Source organism: Acomys russatus, chromosome 14, assembly GCF_903995435.1.
Source record: "Acomys russatus chromosome 14, mAcoRus1.1, whole genome shotgun sequence".
Taxonomy (NCBI): domain Eukaryota; kingdom Metazoa; phylum Chordata; class Mammalia; order Rodentia; family Muridae; genus Acomys; species Acomys russatus.
The window spans coordinates 16,361,364-16,382,762 of record NC_067150.1 but is presented as its reverse complement, the minus strand read 5'-3'; the positions used below and the strand labels follow the sequence as shown (position 1 = coordinate 16,382,762).

At 51.6% G+C, this 21,399-nt stretch overlaps 2 protein-coding genes across 7 annotated transcripts in view; one reads left to right on the top strand and one right to left on the bottom strand.

Annotated features, from left to right (window-relative positions):
- Prkcsh (protein kinase C substrate 80K-H) overlaps positions 1-8,738 on the bottom strand; it is an 827,425-nt gene extending 818,687 nt beyond the window's left edge. For 4 of the 5 annotated variants that reach the window (XM_051156068.1, XM_051156069.1, XM_051156067.1 and 1 more), the window contains exons 1-8: positions 8,691-8,738; positions 8,233-8,354; positions 7,965-8,081; positions 7,171-7,266; positions 7,018-7,075; positions 4,715-4,832; positions 2,552-2,681; positions 231-315 (exon numbers count right to left, since the gene is read on the bottom strand). In XM_051156068.1, coding sequence (XP_051012025.1) covers positions 231-315; positions 2,552-2,681; positions 4,715-4,832; positions 7,018-7,075; positions 7,171-7,266; positions 7,965-8,081; positions 8,233-8,308 — 680 coding nt within the window. In that variant the 5' untranslated portion in view covers positions 8,309-8,354; positions 8,691-8,738. Of the gene's footprint in view, positions 1-230; positions 316-2,551; positions 2,682-4,714; positions 4,833-7,017; positions 7,076-7,170; positions 7,267-7,964; positions 8,082-8,232; positions 8,355-8,686 lie in introns of all 5 variants that reach the window. The other variant, XM_051156070.1, reaches the window with a different exon arrangement.
- A 464-nt stretch (positions 8,739-9,202) lies between these two features.
- Positions 9,203-21,386, top strand: Odad3 (outer dynein arm docking complex subunit 3). 2 transcript variants are annotated; one of them, XM_051156086.1, is made up of 13 exons: positions 9,203-9,573; positions 11,466-11,587; positions 11,670-11,747; positions 15,714-15,884; positions 15,974-16,075; positions 16,163-16,288; positions 17,335-17,457; positions 17,921-18,073; positions 19,043-19,203; positions 19,281-19,437; positions 20,113-20,268; positions 20,640-20,724; positions 20,890-21,386. In XM_051156086.1, exons 1-13 carry the CDS (start codon positions 9,330-9,332, stop codon positions 21,006-21,008), a joined length of 1,797 nt encoding a protein of 598 aa, XP_051012043.1. In that variant the 5' UTR covers positions 9,203-9,329; the 3' UTR covers positions 21,009-21,386. The 2 variants fall into 2 exon arrangements, with proteins under 2 accessions (XP_051012043.1, XP_051012042.1); XM_051156085.1 differs by having other exon boundaries at positions 17,918-18,073; positions 20,890-21,301.
- The last annotated feature ends 13 nt before the right edge of the window (positions 21,387-21,399 follow it).

Here is a 21,399-nt window from a genome sequence, read left to right as displayed (position 1 = left end):
TATTTCTTGACCCGCCTGCTTCTGTCCCACATGTCAACACCTTACAACTACCCAAGGGCGACTGGTGGTGACAGCTCTCACCTGCAATCCCGAGGCTCCAGAGGCCAGGCAGGGGCAAAGTAAACTTGAGAGCAGCCTGGCTACATGATGCGTTCAGGCCAGGTTGGCTAGACTGGCCCACCTGGGTTGGAATGGGGACCCCGAATGGGTAGTGCGGCAGCTGCACTTACAGCCCGTCCTTGTTGTCATCCAGTTCCTGGAAGGCACTTGCTGCCAGCTCCTGTTCCCGCCGGGCCTTGGCAGCAGCTTGCTGCTCTGTGGAGGGCAGACTCTGTCACCTGTGCCACAACGGGCCAAATCCCTTCGAGTCTTGCCCTCCCCAAACAGTGAGACCAGCCTTGCACTGAGTGCTGGGTACAGCCCTGGGAGCGAGGACAGATTTAGGAGCAAGATGAATAGGTGAGGGGCCACCAAGATGGCTCAGCAGGTACAGAAGCTTGTCACCAAGCCTGAGAACCTGAGCTCAGTGCCTAAGCACATCATGGAAGGAGGGCACCGACTGCTCTGACTTCCACATGTGTGCACACCTTCCCTCCCCACCTCCCCACAGACACAGCGGTTAAAGCCTTGGGGTTGGGGAGCTGGGAGAAGGGCAAGTGAAGGCCTGGGCTGGCAAAGCCGGAGCAGCGGAACCCGCAGATGTGTCCACGGTCCCTGCCAGCGGACAGACAGCTGGCAGACCAGCAGGGTGTTCCCTCACAGTGGCCAAGAGGACATCGAGGACATCGGAAAGTACAACCGCTTGATGCTCAGAGCCCCTCCAGAGCCTGCAAGGCCCAGGTGACCTGTCTCAATAGGAACCTCCTCCCCCTCCCTTCTCAGGGCTCTTCACTTAAGGGACCTGGTCTTTTCTTGCTTGACTGGGGTCTAATGTACCTCAGGCTGGCCAACTCCCTGTGTCGTGGAGACTGGCTTTGAATTCTCTTTTTTCTTTTTTGGCTTTTTTCAAGATAGGATCTCACTATGTAGCTCTGGCTGTTGTGGAAATCACTCTGTAGACCAGGCTGGCCTTGAACTCATAGAGCTGACTGCTAAGATTAAAAGCATGCCCAGCTGATCTTGAATTCTTTCTTTTTTTTTTTTTTTTAAAGATTTGTTTATTTATTATGTATACAGTGCTCTGCCTGCATGTTCACCTGCACACCTGAATATCATTATAGATGGCTATGAGCCACCATGTGGTTGCCGAGAACTGAACTCAGGACCTCTGGATGAGCAGCCAGTGCTCTTAACCTCTGAACCATCTCTCCAGCCTCTGACCTTGAATTCTTTTTTTTGTTGTTGTTTTGTTTTTTTCGAGACAGGGTTTCTCTGTGTAGCCTTGGCTGTCCTAGACTCGCTTTGTAGACCAGGCTGGCCTTGAACTCACAGTGATCCACCTGCCTCTGCCTCCTGAGTGCTGGGATTAAAGGTGTGTACCACCATGCTCGGCTCCTGACCTTAAATTCTTAATCCATCACCTAAGAGCTGGAACAGTAGCCCCCACAGCCTGGCTCTTTCTTACACTTTGTTTATTAGAGATACGGCCTCACTGTAGTCCAAGTTTGTCTGGTATTTCTAATCCTCCTGCCTTAAATGTCCAAGAGCTGGGGATGACAGGGGCATGCCTGCTGGGACAAAGGTGGGGACTAACAGGAGAGCCTCCTGTCACCTCAGGAGCATGGCATCTCTTCAGATACATTAGCCAGAAAAGATCCATCCTATCCTTATCCAGATTCATACACTGTGTAAGCTGAAGGCTTATTAGCACAGTGGGAGAGCCCTGCCTGGGATGCCTCGGTGAGGGCCGGGACACACCAGCAGGAAGGCAAGGGCTGGCCAAGCATGGAAAGGCACCGGGTTCATTGCAACTACTGGGAGTGAGCTGCACATTGCTTGAGAGGTCAAAGATCTCAAACCTTCAACTTGGGCTTAGGGTCCCTGGAAGGGAAGGTTCCAGGCACCAGACAATAGGAAAATAGTCTCTAGAGGAGGATCTTGCAGCCAGGGCTACAAACTACTCCTTCCTACAGTTTCCACATGTGGCGACCAACTCAAAGATAAGCAGGTATGCAGAGAAATGAGCCGTCATGGTAATAATTAAAAAACAAAACCGCAAACATCCATTATATGGAGACAGGAGGATCAGGAATTCAAGGTCTTCCTCGGCTAGATAATAGATTCAAGGCCAGCCTGGGCTAACGAGACCCTGCCTCAAAAGGTGGGGTGTGCTGAGAGCACTTGGCCAGCTTACTGTATTTTTTGGACCATAAGACACACTTTTTCCCTCAAAAGTGGGGCGGAGTATTTGTGTGGGGGGGGGGGGGGGGGCGGTTAAGGTGGGCCTGATGTTCCAATTGCTGTTTTTACTGTTTTTTCTTGTTTTACTGCTCCAAAAACTGGGTGTGGCTTATACTTGGAAAAATATGGTATATTCAGGCCTTCATGGGGGAGAAGTCAGTTCAGCACAGCAGCCTGTTCCCAACAGAAGCCCCTGCTGCCCACAACTTACCTTCCCACATCCTCAGGTGCTGCTCTTTGGCCTCCTTCTCCGGCTTCTCTGCTTCTTCCTTCACGGTCCGCAGCAGCTCCACCTGGTCTTCCAGAGACTTCTTTCCAGCCTGAAGCTCAAAAAGCTTACTCTGGAGGAAAAGTGGAAGGCGAGAGGCCAGTCTACTTCAGCTTGGTCTTCTCTTCCAGTTCCAAGATCTTTCCAAAACACCCAGGATTCCCTGTGGCTCTGCGGAACCCAGAAGCTGGATGCAGCCCATGATGACAGGGCTCGTACCCAGGCCCACTGGTTGCATCCCAATCATTTAAACTTTACTTTCTTTACATTCTCTTTTTTATTTTTTATTTTTGAGGAGGGATACAAGTGGCAGTCAGAGGACAACTCACAGTCAATTTTCTCCTGTCCTGGGAACCAAGCTCAGGTCATTAGGCTTGGTGGCGAGTGCTTGTCACTGAGCCACGTCACTACCATGCCCAAGCTAAAACTCAGGACAGCACCAGACCCCTCCACCCTTCTGCCTCCACTTCTTCACACGTGCAATTCTTTTGGCCTGGAACACATGCCATGGCTGACTTGAACTACCCTACAGATTTCAGTTAAGATAGCCCCTCCTCCAGGAAGTCATCACCATTTCCTGCCCCTAAGATGGGTGAGGGTAACCATGCAAGAAAGCTCTTGATGACCTAAGGTCCCTGAACTTCCCTCCCCAACAACAGGGACAGAACTTTCTAACTACCCTAAGACAGGTGCAGGTCTGGTTATAGCCTGTGTAACACCCAGTATACCCTGGCCATCTATTTATATTCTGAAAAGCAACAGGGCTAGGAGTATAGTACAGGGATGAACACCTGCCTAGAATCCCCCAGTGAGGGACTGGGGTGTGGCTTAGTGGTAGAGCCCCTGCCTAGAATCCCCCAGTGAGGGACTGGGGTGTGGCTCAGTGGTAGAGCCCCTGCCTAGAATCCCCCAGTGAGGGACTGGGGTGTGGCTCAGTGGTAGAGCCCCTGCCTAGAATCCCCTGTGAAGGGCTGGGGTGTGGCTCAGTGGTAGAGGCCCTGCCTAGAATCCCCCAGTGAGGGGCTGGGGTGTGGCTCAGTGGTAGAGGCCCTGCCTAGAATCCCCCAATGAGGGGCTGGGGTGTGGCTCATGAGTGGTAGAACAAACACTCCTTGACAGGCTGGGTTGCTGCTTAGTACTAGAGTTCTGCCTAGCTTGTAGAGGCCCTGGGTTCCATCTTTAACACAAAAATAAGAGAAAATGAGACGTGGGTGTCATGGTGCACATTTTTGATCCCAGAACTCAGGAGGCAGAGGCAGATGAATCTCTGTGAGTTTGAGGTCAGCCTTATCTACATAGAAAATTCCAGGCCAGGCAGAGCTACAGTGAGACTGTCTCAGAATAAATTTAAAAGCGGGGGTGGGATGGGATGGGTACAGCAATATCAATAAAAAGCACCCCAGGCAAGCTCTGGTCTAAGGATTTGGAGATGAGTTCCCATAGCTCTTGTGAGATGTTTCCGCCTGGGTAAGGACCCCTCAGCCTAGCATGTCACCAGGCTCTTCCTCTCCTGGGAAGTAAAGGTCACATGGAACTGACCTCACCACCTGGCTTCCCAAACCCCCTGAACTAGAAAGGGCAACCACTGCCCACTGATCTAAGCAGGGGACCTTCCAGTATCTCAATCCAGAGGGTCTCCAAGCCAAGGGGGTGGGAGAGAAGCCTGTAATCTCTCTTGGACAGAATCAGAGTCGGGGTCTTGTCTTGGGATGTCTGGAACACTGCAGCTGCTAAACCAAGGATGAGGCAAGCCAGTGGCGGGTGAGGGAGGCTCTCGGGCCTAAGAAAGTTATCAAGTACTTACCGCACCGATTCAATGTAGCAGTTCCTACTGCCATTAAGCTGATAGCTTTCCCCAGAACTAGGGTGTCAAGACACCAACCCAGGATGCAGACAGTGAGGCTGGGGATACAAAGGGAGGCGCTTCCTGTCCCCAGGAGTTAACACTTCCAGCTCACAAGCTAATAGCCTCTTACTTGGGAAAAGCTCAGCCAACCATGGGCTCACCACAGCCCAGCGTCAAGGGGACACTCCACCTGCATTTGCTGCCCAACATTCAGGAAACCCAGGCCCAGGTCCCACCGATGGGTCTCTCTGGTCCCTCACCTGCTTCTCTTCCCGAGCTGTCTTCCATTCTTCGATGAGCAATTTCTTGAGGCGGAACCCTTCTCGGGTGACCTCGGCCAGCTGCTGCAGGGACTCCTTTTCCTTACGGCCCTTCTCTCTGGGGTAGACACAGACAAATCTCACTAAAGACACCCGGGACCCAGGAGGTTTGCCTTTTCCAGAAGGGCTTAAGGCACCTGCCAGCTGCAGGCACGCCCTTCATGAGCAATGCTGAGAAAGGCAAGACACAGAAAACAGCCTCCTCACCCTGCCCCTCCAGGTTCTTTTGAACTTAGAGGCCTCGGGTCTGTCCTTGAGAAAATGGACAGTGCCCAGCTCACCTGTCCTTGGGATTACAGGACCGTACTGAAAATGATGAGGTTAGAGTTGGAAGCTAGTCCCCAAAGTGACAAAGAAGAGGCCGGTCACAGTGACACACACCTTTAATCTTGGGAGGCAGATCTCTGTGAGCTGGAGGCCAGCCTGGTCTATGTGGTTGAATGCCAAGCCACACAGTCAGACTCTGTCTCATCACTAAACAAAAAATCAAAACCAAAACCAAGAACCACACGTTTATCAGGTGTGGTGGCAAACACCTGTAAATTCCAGCCGTTAGGCAAGAAGAACAGCAGCTCCAGGTTATGATTGGCTAGCTAGCCAGCTTGAGGTTAGTCTCAAAAAGAAAATCAACGCCCAACAAGGCAGCACACAGCTGTGATCTCAGCAATTGGAAGACAGACACAGAAGGATCATCTCCAAGTTCCAGGCCACCCAAGGTAAGCCTGAGACCTTGTCGCAAAAAGTAAGGCAGGGGCTTGGGAGATGGCTCATTGGTAAGAATGCATGTTACATAACCACAAGGGCCTGAGTTCAAATCCCCAACACCCACCAAAAAAAAATCTAGCTGTGACCACATAAGCCTGGAACCTCGCCTTATAGGGGGTGGAGACGGGGATTGCTAGGGCTTTCTGGTGAACAGCCTACCTCAAGGATCAGGGAAAGACTCTATCTCAAGAAATAAGGCAGAGTAAGTGAGAAAAAACAAAAAAACAAAAAACCCACACCATGTCCTCTTAACTTCTGCATGCACACATCTGCACATGTGTGTCAACACTAACTTACGCACATACCACACAAACATTCAAATAGAGACTAAAAAAATGAAACAGGTATCAAGAATATTAACCTAGCCGGGCGTGGTGGCTCACGCTTTTAATCCCAGCACTCGGAAGGCAAAGGCAGGTGGATCTCTGTGAGTTCGAGGCCAGCCTGGTCTACAAAGCAAGGGCTACACAGAGACCTCATGTGGGGAGGGGATAGGGGGAGGGGAGAATGTTAACCTAACTAGAGTTCAAGTTCATGCTACCACCAAACACAAGTCAAGTCACTTCTTTTCCTGCCCTGCACTTACGTTATTTTTTTTCCAGGTTTTTGTTTATTTGGTTAGTTGGCTGATTTTTGTTTTTTTGAGTCAGAGTCTCTGGCAGGCCAGGCTTCAGATTGATTGTGTAGTCAAAGCTGATCTTGATTTCTGGTCCTCCTGCCTCCACCTCCCAAGTGCTGTGATTACAACAAGCCTTTGTCCCATCTCCCCATTTGGAGCAGGTAAACAACCGTAACTACTTCACAGCTAGAGGGAATGCTGTACTGTGCGGCTCCCAACGGGTATGGCCAGCAGATTCACAAAAAACAAAAGGAGCCACAGTGGTGTAAGCTTGCAATCCTGGTGCTCAGAAGGTTAACGATGGAGATGCTTGCCCACATTCAAGCTGACCAGGGACAGAGAGGGGGCCTATCTCTAAAGAAACAAGGCAGGGGCTAGAGAGACTCACTTGCTGATCTACCAGAGGACCTGAATCTGGCCTCTGACTCCAGCTCCAAGGGGTCAGACACCCTCTTCTGACCTCTGCAGGCATGCATGTGGGTGGCGTGATCTCTCTCTCTCTCTCTCTCTCTCTCTCTCTCTCTCACACACACACACACACACACACACACACACACACACACACACACAAATAAACTTGCCTCCCAAGCACTGGGAATGGAGGCGTATATCATGTTCAGCAAATGAAAATTAAATCTTAGAGCCAGGCATGGTGGCGCACACCTGTAATCCTAGCACTCAGGGAGGCAGAGGCAGGTGGATCGTACCAAGTTCAAGGCCGGTCTAGAAAGCAAGTCCAGGATAGCCAGGGATACACACAGAGAAGAAACCCTGTCTCAAAAACAAACAAACAAAACAAAAACAAGAAACAAAAAGAAAGGCGCAGGGTACCCTGGGTACCCCACTATTACCCACCCACCTGCAGGTGTTCTCACAGCTGGTGCCACTGTTGTACTCATCCGTACCATCACAGCAATCTGAGACAGAGGTAAGGGTCAAGATCAAAGAGGGCAGCGTTTCTTCTCGCTGGCCCGGCCTCCTTCCCCAAATCCCGGGGAGCATCCACACTTACCACATATCCCATCGTTAACCCGGCTGGAGGGGACGTACAAGGGCTTGTACCCAGTGTTGGTGCAGTGGAAGCTGCCATTGGGACAAGCAGCTGTGCCTGTAGAAAAAGAGAGAGCTTGCTGAGTGTGCTCCAAGCCAGACGGGTCTCATCTACTCACAGGAAGCACCAGAAATTTCGGTGTAAATTGGGTGTGGTGGGCTTGTCTGTCATCCTAGCACTTGCGAGGTAAACGCAGGAGGATCAGTAGTTCAGGCAGTTCTCAGTTAAACCATGTGTTCAAGGCCAGTGTGTCTCAAAAAGAAAAATAAACCAAGGAACAACCTGGGAGAAACTGTATCTTCAGGTGCCTGCAACAGAGCCGTCCAGTATTTGCCAGCTTCTCCTAGGTCCATCCCTTCAAAAGGCCTGGCAAACCCTTTCCACCTCTTCTTTGCCTTCGCTAGTCCCTGGAACGCCATTCACTCACTCCCTCTCCCACCTCTGAGAGGGGATTATGGTAGCACTTCCTGACTAGAAACCTCACCTCCTCCCGGAAGCTATTTCTAGTTCCCACGATGACATTTGCTGACTTGGCCATAAACCCGAACTTGTGCTCCTTGACTAGGGAATGGAACCAGGGGACTGGCATCTATAAATTCTGTCACCGGAGCTAACCCAAGTCAACAGGGATCTCGTTCCTGAGCATACTTCTGTGCATTGAGCAGGGAACAACGGGAAGAGGGGGCCCTAATTTTTATGGGGCATCTACCCTTAGCAGGCTCATGTAACGAGCAATGAACGCAGAAAAGGCTCACCAGGCTCATCTGAACCATCCTTGCAGTCGCAGTAATCATCGTTCACCTGGTCGAATGGGATGGTGGCTGTGCCGTCCAAACACGTGAAAGGCTTGGATTCGTCATAGAAATGATGGTCTGGTGAGGAGAACAAGAGGCTCAGCCCAGATCTTTAGTAAATACTACTTCTGCCCTACCCACTCACCAGTTAAAAAATGCTACGGGAGACTGAGGGGAAAGACTGAAAAGGCCCCTCCCGACCACCTCGCCAGGAATAAAGAGGACTCACTGCTGAGGGAAACGCCCCGGGGTCTCTTAACCTCTACCGCCCAACAGAGGGGTAGCAGCAGCGGCAGAAGCAACATCCCGTCCTTGCCGTCACCGGAAGTGTGTTTTGCAGCAGGAAGCAGGCTGTAGGAATATAAGCGATATTCTTACTGCAAGAAAGAATGAAACATCCAGTCTTTGGGAGAGGGCTGCTTATCCAAGAATGGCCTTACCGCTGCTCCCGGGGGGGGGGGGGGGGGGGAAAGGGCTCAGTTGGAGCTGGAGATGCAAAGCCTGGAGGTCTCCCCACCCCGAGCCCGTGGAAAAATCTCAAAGGAAACCTTAGGTGTCTGTGACAGAGTGAAGTAGGCAACTCCCGCCAACAGGCTGAAAGGACTTCCAATCCCTCCACACCGCCCTCCCCGTTGCAACCTATAAGAAATTAGGATGCCTTCCTCCCATCGCTACTTAATCACCTACACGAGGCTGAAGCAAAGGTCAATAGCCACACCAGGATGGCTGAGCAGCCAGGGTCCCTGCAGCAGCAAGAAAACGGAACGAGCTACGGTACGTCACTTCCGTTTTGCTCGCCGCTCTTTGGGAACAGCAGGTCCCCGACGCCATGTTGGGAGTGGCAAGAGTGAATGTGCCGGAGCTGAGGCAGCCATCTTGAGTAGGAACATGAAGACAGCCTAAGAGAGAACAGATCGGAAGTCTAGCGGTTAATGGCGGCGCTGTGAGCCTCCATCTTGGGAGTGGCAGGTTTCTGGTCATTGCCCTTGAACACGCGGGGGCGAGAGGGGTGGGGGGAGAAGCACGTGACCACCGAAATGACCCGCCCCCTCGCCGAAGGTTCGCGCAGCTCTTTTGCCATGCCTCCTTGTGGTACCGCCCCTCGGGGCCGCGTCAGCCAGTGAGGGCTGTGGAGTGTAACGCGCGTGGTTCCCTTGGGAACGCGGGCGGGGGAGGAAGTTACTTAGCAACCGGGAGATGCTAGGAGGCCCCCAGCCTAGCGCTTAGCAAAAGTGCATTCCCTGCGCTGAGGATCCTGGACTGAAGAGGCCAAATTGTAGTTTTTCTCCCACCCCTTAGAGGCTTCCTGACCTCAATCCAATCACCATGACATCTCCCCTTTGCTGGGCAGCCGGGACCAACGGCGTGACTAGCCAGGAGCCAGTTTCAGCGCCCTCTTCCAAAGCCAAAGGCAGTAAGGCTCAGGGGAACCGCCGTGCCCGAGGCAAGGTTTTAGGCCGGGCGCAGGCCTGGCCTGCACACCGTCTCAAGTCGGCAACCTCCTACCATTTGATGAAGTCTTCTGTGCACGCACAGGTGCTTGAGTTACAAAGGAAAATCCAACTGTTAGGTAAGATAGCTGCAGAGGGCACAGAAGGATCAGGGATCAACAGTGCCCACCCGGTTTTCTGACTACGTGACCAACTTGTAGATGCAAGCACTCAAATTTTGTCTGTACTTCTTTCTTCACCTTTCTTTCACATTTCATTGTAATTTTATCTCTTCTAATGTGCATATGGGTGGATGGAAAGCACGTATTCTAGAACTTGTGTTTCTTTTTTATTTATTTATTGTTTTGTTTCGAGTTTCCGTGGACAGAGTGCAGCACTCTTAGATGCCAGGAGAAGACATTGGATGCCTTGGAACTGGAGTTACAGTTGGCTATGAGCCGACCAATATGGGTGCTTGAGAGTGACCTTAGGCCCTCTGCAGCAAATGCTCTTAACCGTTGAGCCATCTCTCCAGCTTAATTTTTATTAATCTATTAAATTATTATTTTTGAGACCTGGTCTCATGTGGCACACACTGGCTTGAACTCTAAGGATTAGCTCCAACTTTTGAGTTACAAGCACTGGCCACCACGCCTGCATTATGAGTGGCTGGGATTGGAACTCAGGGCTTTATGCATGCTACTCTGGCGGCGCTTTACTGAGTCATATCTCCAGCTGCAAGAGACTTTGTTTTTCCGGAGTCTGAATCCTAGCTCTGCACAATAGTTGTTTGGTCTTGGGGAACTGGAGTAATCTAACTGTTCTCAGTTTTTCCATCTATAAAATGGACAGACATAGTAACTCTACAGTGTAGTACTTGACATTCGTATAATTCTCAAAATAGTGCACATTGTAAGCAGTAGAGCGTGGAAACTAGTGTCTTCCATAGAGGAGATAATGCTGCCTTTTCCAGAGACCATTTAGCAATGCTGCAGACGTCTATGTCGCACTGTTGAGTGTGTGAGGGGAGGGGACTACTTGGGTTTATTAAGTAGAGGCCAGGAGAAGGCTTTATACAGCCCACACAGCAAGGAGATATCAAGACCAGATGTTGATTGCACCAGCATTTGGAAAACTCTAGTGTACTTTCGCTCTTATTATTAAGAGGTCATCTTAAACTGGTTGGTGGTGGTGCACACTTTCAATTCCAGCACTCAAGAAGCAGAGGCAGGCAGATCTCTGAGTTCAAGGCCAGCTTGGTCTACAGAGTGAGTCCAGGACAGCCAGGGCTACACGAAGAAACCCTGTCTTGAAAAACAAAAAACAACAAAACAAAACAAAAACCCAAAAAACAAAAAGCAAAAAACCAAGAGGGAGAGGTCATTTTGCAGGCTGGATGTGCATGTATGCATGTATGTACACACATGAGTTCAGAGTCTGCAGAGGCCAAGAGATGGCACTGAGTCCTCTGGAGCTGCAGTTAGAGGTGGTAGTGAGCTGCTGGACATGGGAGCTGGGACTTGAACTTGGGTCCTCCGAGAGGGCAGTATGCAATCTTAACTGCTGAGCCATCTCTCCAGCCCCCACTCATTCATTCCCTTACTCCCTTTGGAGGTAGAGTCGCTGTCACTCTGGGGCTGGAGTCTCTGCTAGGCTGAAAGCCAACATACACGTGTGCACTCAGGCACACGTGACCTCCTCCTCTTCTTGTTCTTTTTCTTCTTCTGTGAAAGAGCTCTGGGGCTGTAGCTCAGCCTCGTATGGTACTTGGCTGGCGTGTTCCAACCCCAGCACCGCGCAGACTGGGTGTGACATGACAGTCACATCTGCAGTCCCAGCTTTGGGAGGATAAGGAGCAAGAGCTGAAGGCCAGCCTCAGCTACATGATGAGTTTGTAGTCAGCCTGGGCTACACGGAGCCCTATGTCAAAACAAAACAAACAAACAACCACTACCACTGCCACCAAATAGGCCTTTTCTCTGAGAAGTGCCACCCACCTGTCCAATGACAGTGTGACCTCTGTCTGCCCCAGAGGGTGACCGGAAGGCCTTTTATGAGAGCTCCGAATGGAACATAAAGAAGAACCAAGACACCATCACCCAGCTCCAGGAGGAGACCAAGGCTCTCCACATGCAGCTAAAGGACCTGCTGCAGGTAAGGGTGCACAGGTGAGCGGCAGGGTGTGGGGAGGCGAACCTGTGACCTCAGGAAGTGACTGGCTTCCTCTCCTTGGCAGGGGGATTCTAAAGTGATCCGAGCGATCCTTCAGGAATGGAGGTCAGAGAAGCCGTACCTGAAGAACAGGACCTGTGAGGTTAGCCCTGCCACACCATCCCCCTCCACTTCCTCCACACTAGACTTCCGCCTTCCATCAGCTTCCTCTCCATGCTGGCTGTGGATCGTTTATTCACTCAATGGAAAAAAAAAAAGACATTTAATTTTTTGTCTATGCAATCTCATGTGCCTCAGCACGTGCTTGGGAGGTCAGGCAACAACTTTTGAGAATTGGTTCTCTCCTACCGTGTGAGTTTTGGTGAGTGAACTCAGAGCAGCAGGCTTAGCGACAAGCACTTTTACCCACTGAGCCATCTTGTTAGCACATCAGTGAAATCTTTATTAGAAGTAGACCTTACGTTTGACCTGGTGTTTCTGTCAGTGACCTTGTGGTGATAATGCAGAGTGAGCCGTCCCAAGAAGGTATGTCCTAGTGGAAGACTGACAGGTGCTGAGTGTAGGGGTGCGTGCCTCTGTTCTCAGAGTAGGGAGGCTGAGACAGGAGGAGCGGGAGTTCAAGGCCAGCCTGGGCTGCATAGTGAGACCCGAAACCCAGGGTTGTGGGGGTAGGTATCAGTCTAGAGAGATGGCTCAGTAGCCAATAGAACATACTGCTCTTGCAAAGGACCCAAGTTGGACTTTTTTTGGTTTTTCGAGACAGGGTTTCTCTGTGTAGCCTTGTCTGTCCTAGACTCACTTTGTAGACCAGGCTGGCCTCGAACTCACAGCAATCCGCCTGCCTCTATGCCTCCCAAGTGCTGGGATTAAAGACATGCGCCACCACACCAGGCTCCAAGTTGGATTTCAAGCACCCACTTGAGGTTGCTGATGACTGGCTATAAGCCTAGCTCCTGGTCTGTTGCCTCTGCGCTCTGAGGACACTGCACACATTTGCATATGTCCGCATTGATATACATAATTAAATGTGAACTATGTCCTTCAAACAAAGAAAGCAGGGTAGAGAAGGTGAGTGCTGAGACCAAGGGCTAAAACTGGATGGAAAAAGTTGTAAACCACCAAAACACTGCTTGCCTCTCCATCTCCAGTTCTGATCAGCTCTTGGATCAGGGGTCTGCTCAGGTCTGTGTCTGCCACCCTGCTGAGAAGGCCAGAGGCCCCACCTGGACAGCCTTCCGGCAGCTGCTCCCTCTCTCAGTGGCAAACAGGAGCTCCGGACCAGTATTGTCTTCTGGGACACTGGCGCAGCAGCCAAGTTAATTTGTGTTGAGGTCACCACAGTTGGTGTGGCCAGATGATGGCCTGGCATGGTGGCAGGAGCCCATCGGCCGTGTACAATGTTTCTCCTGTGCTGCCTGGGGCTGTTCCCCAGCTGAGGCCACAAAGTTTTTCTCTTCGGTGGCACCTTCCTCATCCTCTTTGCCATGTGAGGCTCTGTGGGGTCACCCAGTCGCTACATGCCAGTTCTAGCACTTTAGTAGCTACACTTTATGATGTGGGGGAGGGGCGAAAACAAAACAAAAGGATTCCTAAAGTCTGGGCACTGGGTGCTGGAGCGATGGCTCAGCAGTTTAAAGCACAGAAGACCTGCATTTGATTCTCAGGACCCACATGGTGGCTTACAACTGTCTGTAATTCCAGCTGCAGCAGATTCAGTGCCCTCTTCTGACATCGTGGGGCACAAGACACAAATGGTGCACAGAACTTCATGCAGACAGTAAAAAAAAAAAAAAAAAAAAAAATTAAAAATGTAAGCTGGATGTGGTGGTGCACACCTTTAATACCAGCACTCAGGAGGCAGAGACAGGTGGATCTCTGTGAGTTTGAGGCCAGCCTGGTCTACAGAGTAAGGTTACACAGAAACAGCCTGTCTCAAAAAAAAAAAAACCAAACAAAAACAAAATTAAAAATGCAAAAAATGTAATGGGTGATGAACTAGGAACCAGGGAGATGACTCAGTTCAGGGGTGTGCTTGCTATGCAAGCATGAGGACCCCAGTCTGATTTCCAGAGCCCATATAAAAATCTGAGTGTGGGAGCTGGACAGATGGCTCAGTGGTTAAGAGCACTTCTAGAGGTTCTGAGTTCAATTCCCAGCAACCGAGTAGCTCACAACCATTTTTAGAGAAATTTGATGCTCTCTTTTGACATTCAGGCATATATGCAGACAGAGCACTCATACATTAAAAAAATACATAAACAAAAATTTTAAAAGATTTATTTATTTATTATTTATTGTATATGAGCATTTTATCTGCAGAAGAGGGCATCAGACCACAATCACATGGTTGTGAGGTACCATGTGGTTGCTGGGAATTGAACTCAGGACCTCTGGAAGAGTAGGCGGTGCCATCTCTCCAGCCCCCATAAACAAAATTTTAAAGCCAGGCATGGTGGCATCTTTAATCCCAGCACTTGCAAGGCAGAGATAGGCAGATATCTATGAGTTTGAGGCCAGCTTGGTCTACAGAATGAATTTCAAGACAGCCAGTGCTACACAGAAAAACTCTTTCTTGAAAAACAAAAAATGGGCTGGAGGGATGGCTCATTGGTTAAGAGCACTATCTGCTCTTCCAAAGGACCTGGGTTCAATTCCCAGCACCTACATGGCAGCTTACGACTGTCTTAACTCCAGTTCCAGGTGACCCGACACCTTCACACCAATGTACATAAAATTAAATAAATTATTTAAAAGAAAAAAAACCCAAATAGGCAAAAGTCTGAGAGTGGGCTGGAGAGATGGCATCAGGTAAAAGTGTTTATTGCCAAGTTTGGTGACCTGAGTTTGACCTCTGAGATGCAAATAGTCAAAGGGAAGAACCGTGTCCCTTCCAAAAGTTGTCCCCTGACCTCCTCATGTGCACCCCTTCCCAGAAAAACAAAAACAATAGGGGTCCAGGTGTGGTTGCATGCACCTGTCATCCCAGCCTGGGGACCTGAAGACAGGAGAACACCAGAGCTCTCAACACTAGTCTAGTGATCCAGCTACGTCAGGCTCAGTGAGAGGCCTGTCTCAAATCCAGAGGTTTGAAAGCAGTTGAGAAAGAAACCAGACATTGACCTCTAACCTCCATAGACTCAAGTGCTCATGTCCCTACACACACACACACACACACACACACACACACACACACACACACACGCGGGGAGAGAGAGAGAGAGAGAACTGAAGGTGTAGCCACGCACAAAGCCTAAGCCCCAGTTGATCCCCAAGGATAAAATGGGAGTTCAGTGTTGCACCAGTATGACCCTAACACCCAGGAGGCAGGTGCAGAAAGATCACAAGTTCATGGTTATCTCTGGCTACATACAGAGTTGGAAGCCAACCTAGACTACATAAGACCACATCTTTTAAAAAAAATATTTATTTATTTGTTTATTTATTTATTTATTATGTATACAATGTCTGCCTGCATCTGTGCCTCCCCGCCAGAAGAGGGCACCAGATCTCATTATAGATGTTTGTAAGCCACCATGTGGTTGCTGGGAATTGAACTCAGGACCTCTGGAAGAGCAGACTGTGCTCTTAACTGCTGAGCCATCTCTCCAGCTCCATAAGACCACATCTTAAAATTAAAAAAAAAAAAAAAAAAAAAGATGCACGCCTTTAATCACAGCACTCTGGAGGCAGAAGCAGGTGGAGCTCTGTGAGTTCGAGGCCAGCCTGGTCTACAGAGTGAGTTCCAGGACAGCCAAGGCTACACAGAGAAATCTTGTCTCAAAAAAAACCAAAAAACAAACAAACAAAAAAGTAAAAGAGCTGAGAATAGCTCACAGGGGTAGCCTCTGTCCAGCTGTGTGAAGCTCAAATTTTCCTATGTGTGCATGCATGCTCACACACACACACATGTACACATGCACACATGCACATGCATGCACACACGCATGCTCATTTGCTTGCTCGCTTGCACAGATAGAAAAAAGAAAAATACTGGATCCTGAGGGTCCTGGAAGCCAGCTAGGAGACCAGAGAGACCGAGCTTCCAGGAGAACAGAAAGTCAAGGACCTGGGAGAGGAAGCTGACGCCCGCTCTCTGCCTTCCCTGCAGCAGGCCCTGGAGCACCTGGAGCACCAGCTTAGGGAGAAGGTGAACCATATGAATGCCTTGCGGCACCAGGTAACACTGCGGCAGAAGCGGCTGGAGGAGCTGCGGCTGCACCACAGCCTGTGCCAGCTAGAGACGACAGAGGTGCAAGACAGCAACACCGAGGCTGCCAAGGTGGGGCCTGCTGAGGGCTGCAGGGTCCCGGGGGAGGCATGGACGGCGGTGGAAAGAACTCACTTGGCCCAGCCCTGCCATCCCCCTAGACCATGCGCAACCTGGAGAACCGGCTGGAGAAGGCCCGGATGAAGGCAGAGGAAGCAGAGCACATCACCAGTGTGTACCTGCAGCTCAAGTCTTACCTCCAGGTAGGGGCCCTTTGTGGAGAGGGTAAGTTGAGGAGGTGGCCTGGCCAGGGACAGCAGCCACACGCCTTTCCTGTCTCCGTGTGCCAGGAGGAAAGTCTCAACTTGGAGAACAGGCTGGACTCCATGGAGGCTGAGGTGGTGAAGACCAAACGTGAGGTGGAAGAGCTGAAAGTGTTGAACCAAGAGGCCCTGAATGCCCGGGACCTTGCCAAGGTACTCATCCACCTGGCCTGGGATGGCGTGGGGGGTTCCTCTCAGCTACCAGGGTGTTACGTGGCTTCTCTTGGGGAGATGGTGCTGTCCGCTCTCCCCACATAAAACACTAACCACAGCCACGTAGGTTGATGCACTCCTTTAATCCCAGGGTCCGGTGGGAGAGGCAGGATCTCTGCAAGTTCCAGGTCAGCCAGGGCTACAAAGTTAAGAAACTAAAAAAATCACCAACTGCTCCACCAAAGTCCACCTTGGAGGACAATGAAACTGTTGGGTTTCCTTACAGAGGCATGGGTGAGGAGTTACTGACATGAACGTGACACCTCTAGAGTTCCACTCATTAGTCTCCTTACCCATCCATTGTTACTGAGTAGGGGCCTTATGAGCTTTCTTTCTTTCTTTCTTTTTTAATATTTATTTATTATTATGTATACAGTACTCTGCCTGCATTTACACCTGCAGGCCAGAAGAGGGCATCAGATCATCAGATCACATTATAAATGGTTGTGAACCACATGTGGTTGCTGGGAATTGAACTCAGGACGTCTGGAAGAGCAGACAGTGCTCTTAACCACTGAGCCGTCTCTCCAGCCCATGAGTCTTGAGGCTTGTAAGTTTCATGAACTTCCTGAGTCTTGAGTTTCCCTCTCCCTCTAGAAGGGAGTATTTTGTTTGTTTCTTTGGTTTTTTTGTTTGTTTGTTTTTGTTTTGTTTTTCAAGACAGAGTTTCTCTCTGTAATATCTGTAACAGCTCTGGCTGTCCTGGAACTCGTTCTGTAGACCAAGCTGGGCTTGAACTCACAGAGATCTGCCTGCGTCTGCCTCCCAAGTACCGGGATTAAAGGTGTGCGCCACCACTGCCCGGCTGAAGGGAGTATTTCAATCCAGAGAAAATAGCCCTGGAACACCAAGGACTCAGGGAATCCTAGTCAGAATTCAGTTGTCTTTAAGCCTTTCCCGGCAATTGCACCGCTGCTGTGTCGCCTGGGGCCCGCTGCTTTGCCTCTGGCCTGGCCAGCTACCAGCTGCCCCTGTCTGCCCACCAGAACCAGCTGCAGTACCTGGAGGAGACTGTGATCCGAGACCGCAAGAAGCGTGAATACTACATAACTGACTGCAAGAAGCGGGCTGAAGAGAAGAAACTTCAGACCGAGCGCATGGAACGCAAGGTGTGCACGCTCAAGGGTGTAAGGCTTTACCAGCTCAAACCGCAGGGTCCCAGCCCCTGCTCTGTACCCACATCCCGACCTAGACTCTTCCCTATACCTGACATTTGTCCTGAACCCACCCTCATGTGAGGCAGTGGTTCCCCCCACAATCTCACTTCAGCCTCCTTTCCTGGGAGAAGCCATGGTGTCCAGTCCAGGCTGACCCTCTACTCATCCTTCCCCATTTATTTTGGGCCCTTTTGTTCTAAATCTGACCGAGTCTAGCCTACCCTCTTCTGGGCCTGCCTCCTCACCCTGGTTCTGCGACACCACCACTCCCCCCAGGATACTGGTACCTAATTCCAAGCCTTTGCCCTGCTCTCCACAATGCAAGCTGAGCCCGCTTGTCTCCAGGCCCCTGCCCCAAGCCCTTATCTGGAGTTGGCTTTGACAGTGGCCTTGACTGTCCCCCGCCCTCAAGCAGACCCACCGGGATCACATCCTGCTGCAGTCAGAGGATACGATCCAGGACTACCAGCGCCACAAGGAGGAGGAGCTCAAGGAGCGCTGGAGCATGTACCAGATGGAAGTAATGTTCGGCAAGGTCAAGGATGCCACCGGAGCGGCCGAATCTCATGTGAGTGCTTTGGGCCTGCACCCAAGTGGGCAGAGGCTCCTCCTTCCTTAAAGGTGGCCTCTCCTGCCCACTCCAACTCCAGCAGAGCTGTCCACATCAGCCCTCACTTCCTCCCATCCTTGCACTGAGCTGGCTTCTTTGGTCATGTCAGTTCTGGGAATTTTATTTGTGAGGTTCTCTTTCTCAGACCCTCACTGTATGGACTGGTCTAGGACCCAGTAGACTGCTCAGGTTGGGCCCTAGCCGTGGAATCGGGCCCCTGTTCTGTGTCCCACAGCCATGCTGTCTTCCAAAACCCTGCGTGTCTCCCCTCCTGTGCCGGATGCTGCTTGAGAACACGGTCATTGTCGTCCCCCTGGTGCCCGCCACGCCCCACCCCAGTCAGTCTCTCTAGTTTAGCTTCTCTGCTGCTCCTCCAAAGGGGTTAATCCCCTGAAGACCTGGACTCTGACCTTCCAGGGCAGCTGTGGACCCATCTGCCAGGCCAAGGGCCCTCTTCAGAACTGGGTGCAGACCCAGTGCACGGTGGCTTAGTGGGTAAAGATGCTTGCCCCAGGCCTGACAGCCTGAGTCCCATCCCTGGGCCCATGAGGGGGAAAGTGAGAGCCGATTCTTCCCCACTAAGTCTTCAGAAATCCACATGCGCTCCAGGCATGCATAAGGCAACAAATGGCTGAGGAGGGGAGGGCTGATCTAGCCCCAGAGGCACAGCACCTGTGCGCTATTGGGTGAGATACCCGGTCAGAACTTGCTGGCACAGTGATTTTCGAACACTGCTCTGCTGCCTTCCCGCATGCTGATTTTAGCTGACTCAAATGTAGGCAGGTAAGGGCACGGGGGAAAGGACAGCCTTGAAACAGCTCAAAAACCGATGCACACAGTCCTTACACATGGCTGTGTGACCCAGACACAGGCAGAGGCTCGAGCCTCCCTTGACCCAGACTCTGAGCAGGGATGGGTGGCCCGCAGGCGGTGGTCCGAAGGTTTCTGGCCCAGGATGAGACCTTCATGCAGTTGGAGACTCTCAAGAAGGACAATGAGCAGATGCTGTTGAAATTGAAGGAGGAGAAGCAGCGGCTGCAGGCAGAGCTGGAGACCCTCAAGTACTCAGGAGACGCCATGCTCATTAGGTGAGGTCTCAGGAGCTGAGGGAGGCCCTGGGGGTGCTGGAGTCAGTTGCTTGCTCACAGCTCCTGGCTCCTGGCAGCCAGCAGAGGCTCCGGGATAAAATGCAGGAGACACTCAAGACGGAGGAACAGCGGCACAGCAGCATCCAGGAGAAACTGGATCGCACCCTGCAAACCATCCAGGTGGCCAAAGATGGCCTGGAGCATCTAGCCAACAAACTGAGCCATGTGAAAGTGGTAGGCCTGGCCCTGGTGATGCTCCACTCTGGGGAGGCCACATCCCAAGCAGTCCTGTCCCTATTGGCCACTGTCCCTGGGAGACCTTCCCCCCCCTCCACCCCTGGCAGCCCAGCCCATGCCCTCCAATAGCATGAGCACAGCTGGAGCTAAGGTGCCACACAGACTATAGGATACCAGCCTGTTTCCTCTCTAGAACGCAAGGCCCCATTTACAGAAGAAAGTTTCATGCCATGCCCCACTGTCTCGGTCCCACATTCCTGGGGAAGTCCTCTTTCTCTCAGCCTCAACCTCTGACTCCATGGGCAAGAGCGACCATCTGCCCAACCCAGAATTTAAGCAGCTCAACTCCAGCGGTGGTTCCACCCCTGTGGGAGAAAGTCCCACCCTGTGTGCAAAAGTGTCACTTCTTCAGAAAGCCACCCTCACAATAGCCTGACTGCTGTTAATCTCAACAAGACCTCCCTGTCCTTTGGACCTCAAGTCCAAAGCTCTGCCTTCAAGACCAGGCTCTGATTTTAGAAGGGCCCCACCCAGTAGAGGGAGACATCATCCCTGTAGATAAGTCTACCTCAAACTCTCCCCTCTCTGGGAAAAGCCCCCACTCTGGCGTGAAGCGTGTCTCCTTCCGGGGACACGGCATATTGCAGCTAACTTGGGCCATTTCTGCTGCAGGATGAGAACGTTTTGGCAGGAAAGACATTAGACCCCGACACAGATGACTACGTGTCCAATCTGCTGGTGGTGGTTCAGGAAAAGCTCCTCAAACTGCAGGGGCAACTGGAGAGCCATAACGTGCCAGAGATGCTGCGACACATAGAAGACAGAGAGGTGCACAGAAGTCACTCTCGGGTCTGCAGGGAACAAGACTTAGGGGAGGGTGGAAAACCAGAGAGTAGGCTGAGAGTGGTGGAGACTGAGGCTAGCGAGAGCCCCATAGCCAAAGAAGAGACGCCGGGATCTACTGGGTGCATCCCACATAGCAGGCAGGGCTGGAGATTCAGGGAAGGTCTATGGGGGGCGGGGCTTAGAAACGAGGCCGTAGGCTTGAGTGACAGGATAGGCCTGCTGGGAAAGCCCATACAGTGAAGAGTGGGCTGTGATCTCTTCCTAGAATCCCAGCATTATCTTAACGTATGGTGGGAGGAGGGGGAACAGAGGGTCTCTGCAGTCTCCACAACCTCTCTTCTGTCTCTTCGTAGTTCCTGACCACGTTGGAAGGAAAACTGCCCCTGTACAACACTCGCATCCTTCTGCCTGTTGCCAGTGTCAAGGACAAGTTCTTTGGTCAGTGTGGGGGTGGAGGTGGGGGGGGGGGCAGGAAGGGGATGAGTGGGAGGGACATGAGGTGGCCTTAGGTCAAGGCCAAAGAGGAGGGGCATGATGTAGTGAAGGCTGGGAAAGGAAAAAGAAAGGCTCTCTTACCCTCCCCACCCGCATGTCTCTCTGTAGACGAAGAGGAAAGCGAGGAGGATGATCATGAACTGGTGACCCGTGCTGTCTTCAAGCTCCGTTCCCAGAAGTTAATCGAAGCCCGCGGCAAGAAACGCAATAGGTCGCGCAGATCCTAGACTCAGCCAAGTCCCCTGGGATGCCTCTGGGACTCCAGGGAGCCCTCCAACCCTCTGGGTCCACCCGCAAGTGTGTGTTAGAGGGAGCCCCCCATCCCCGCAGGCCTCCTCAAGAGCGGGAGGAGGCTCAAGCAGGGAGCACCACAGACCAGCAGCGCTGGCTCGCAGGAGAGGAAAGGCCGAGCCATTAGTTCCCACAGTAAATCTCTCTCGAGGCGGCTTAGTGCCCGCCTCAGAATCGCGCAATAAAGGTCACTGACCAAACCCTTGGGTATTCACCTCTTTTTGACCCTGCGCCGCCTCCAAAAGGCTGCCCCCACAAAATGCAGGGCCACAGACACTTCGCGGCTTCCAGCCTGAGGCTATCTGGCTCCGATCACCTGTGGTACAG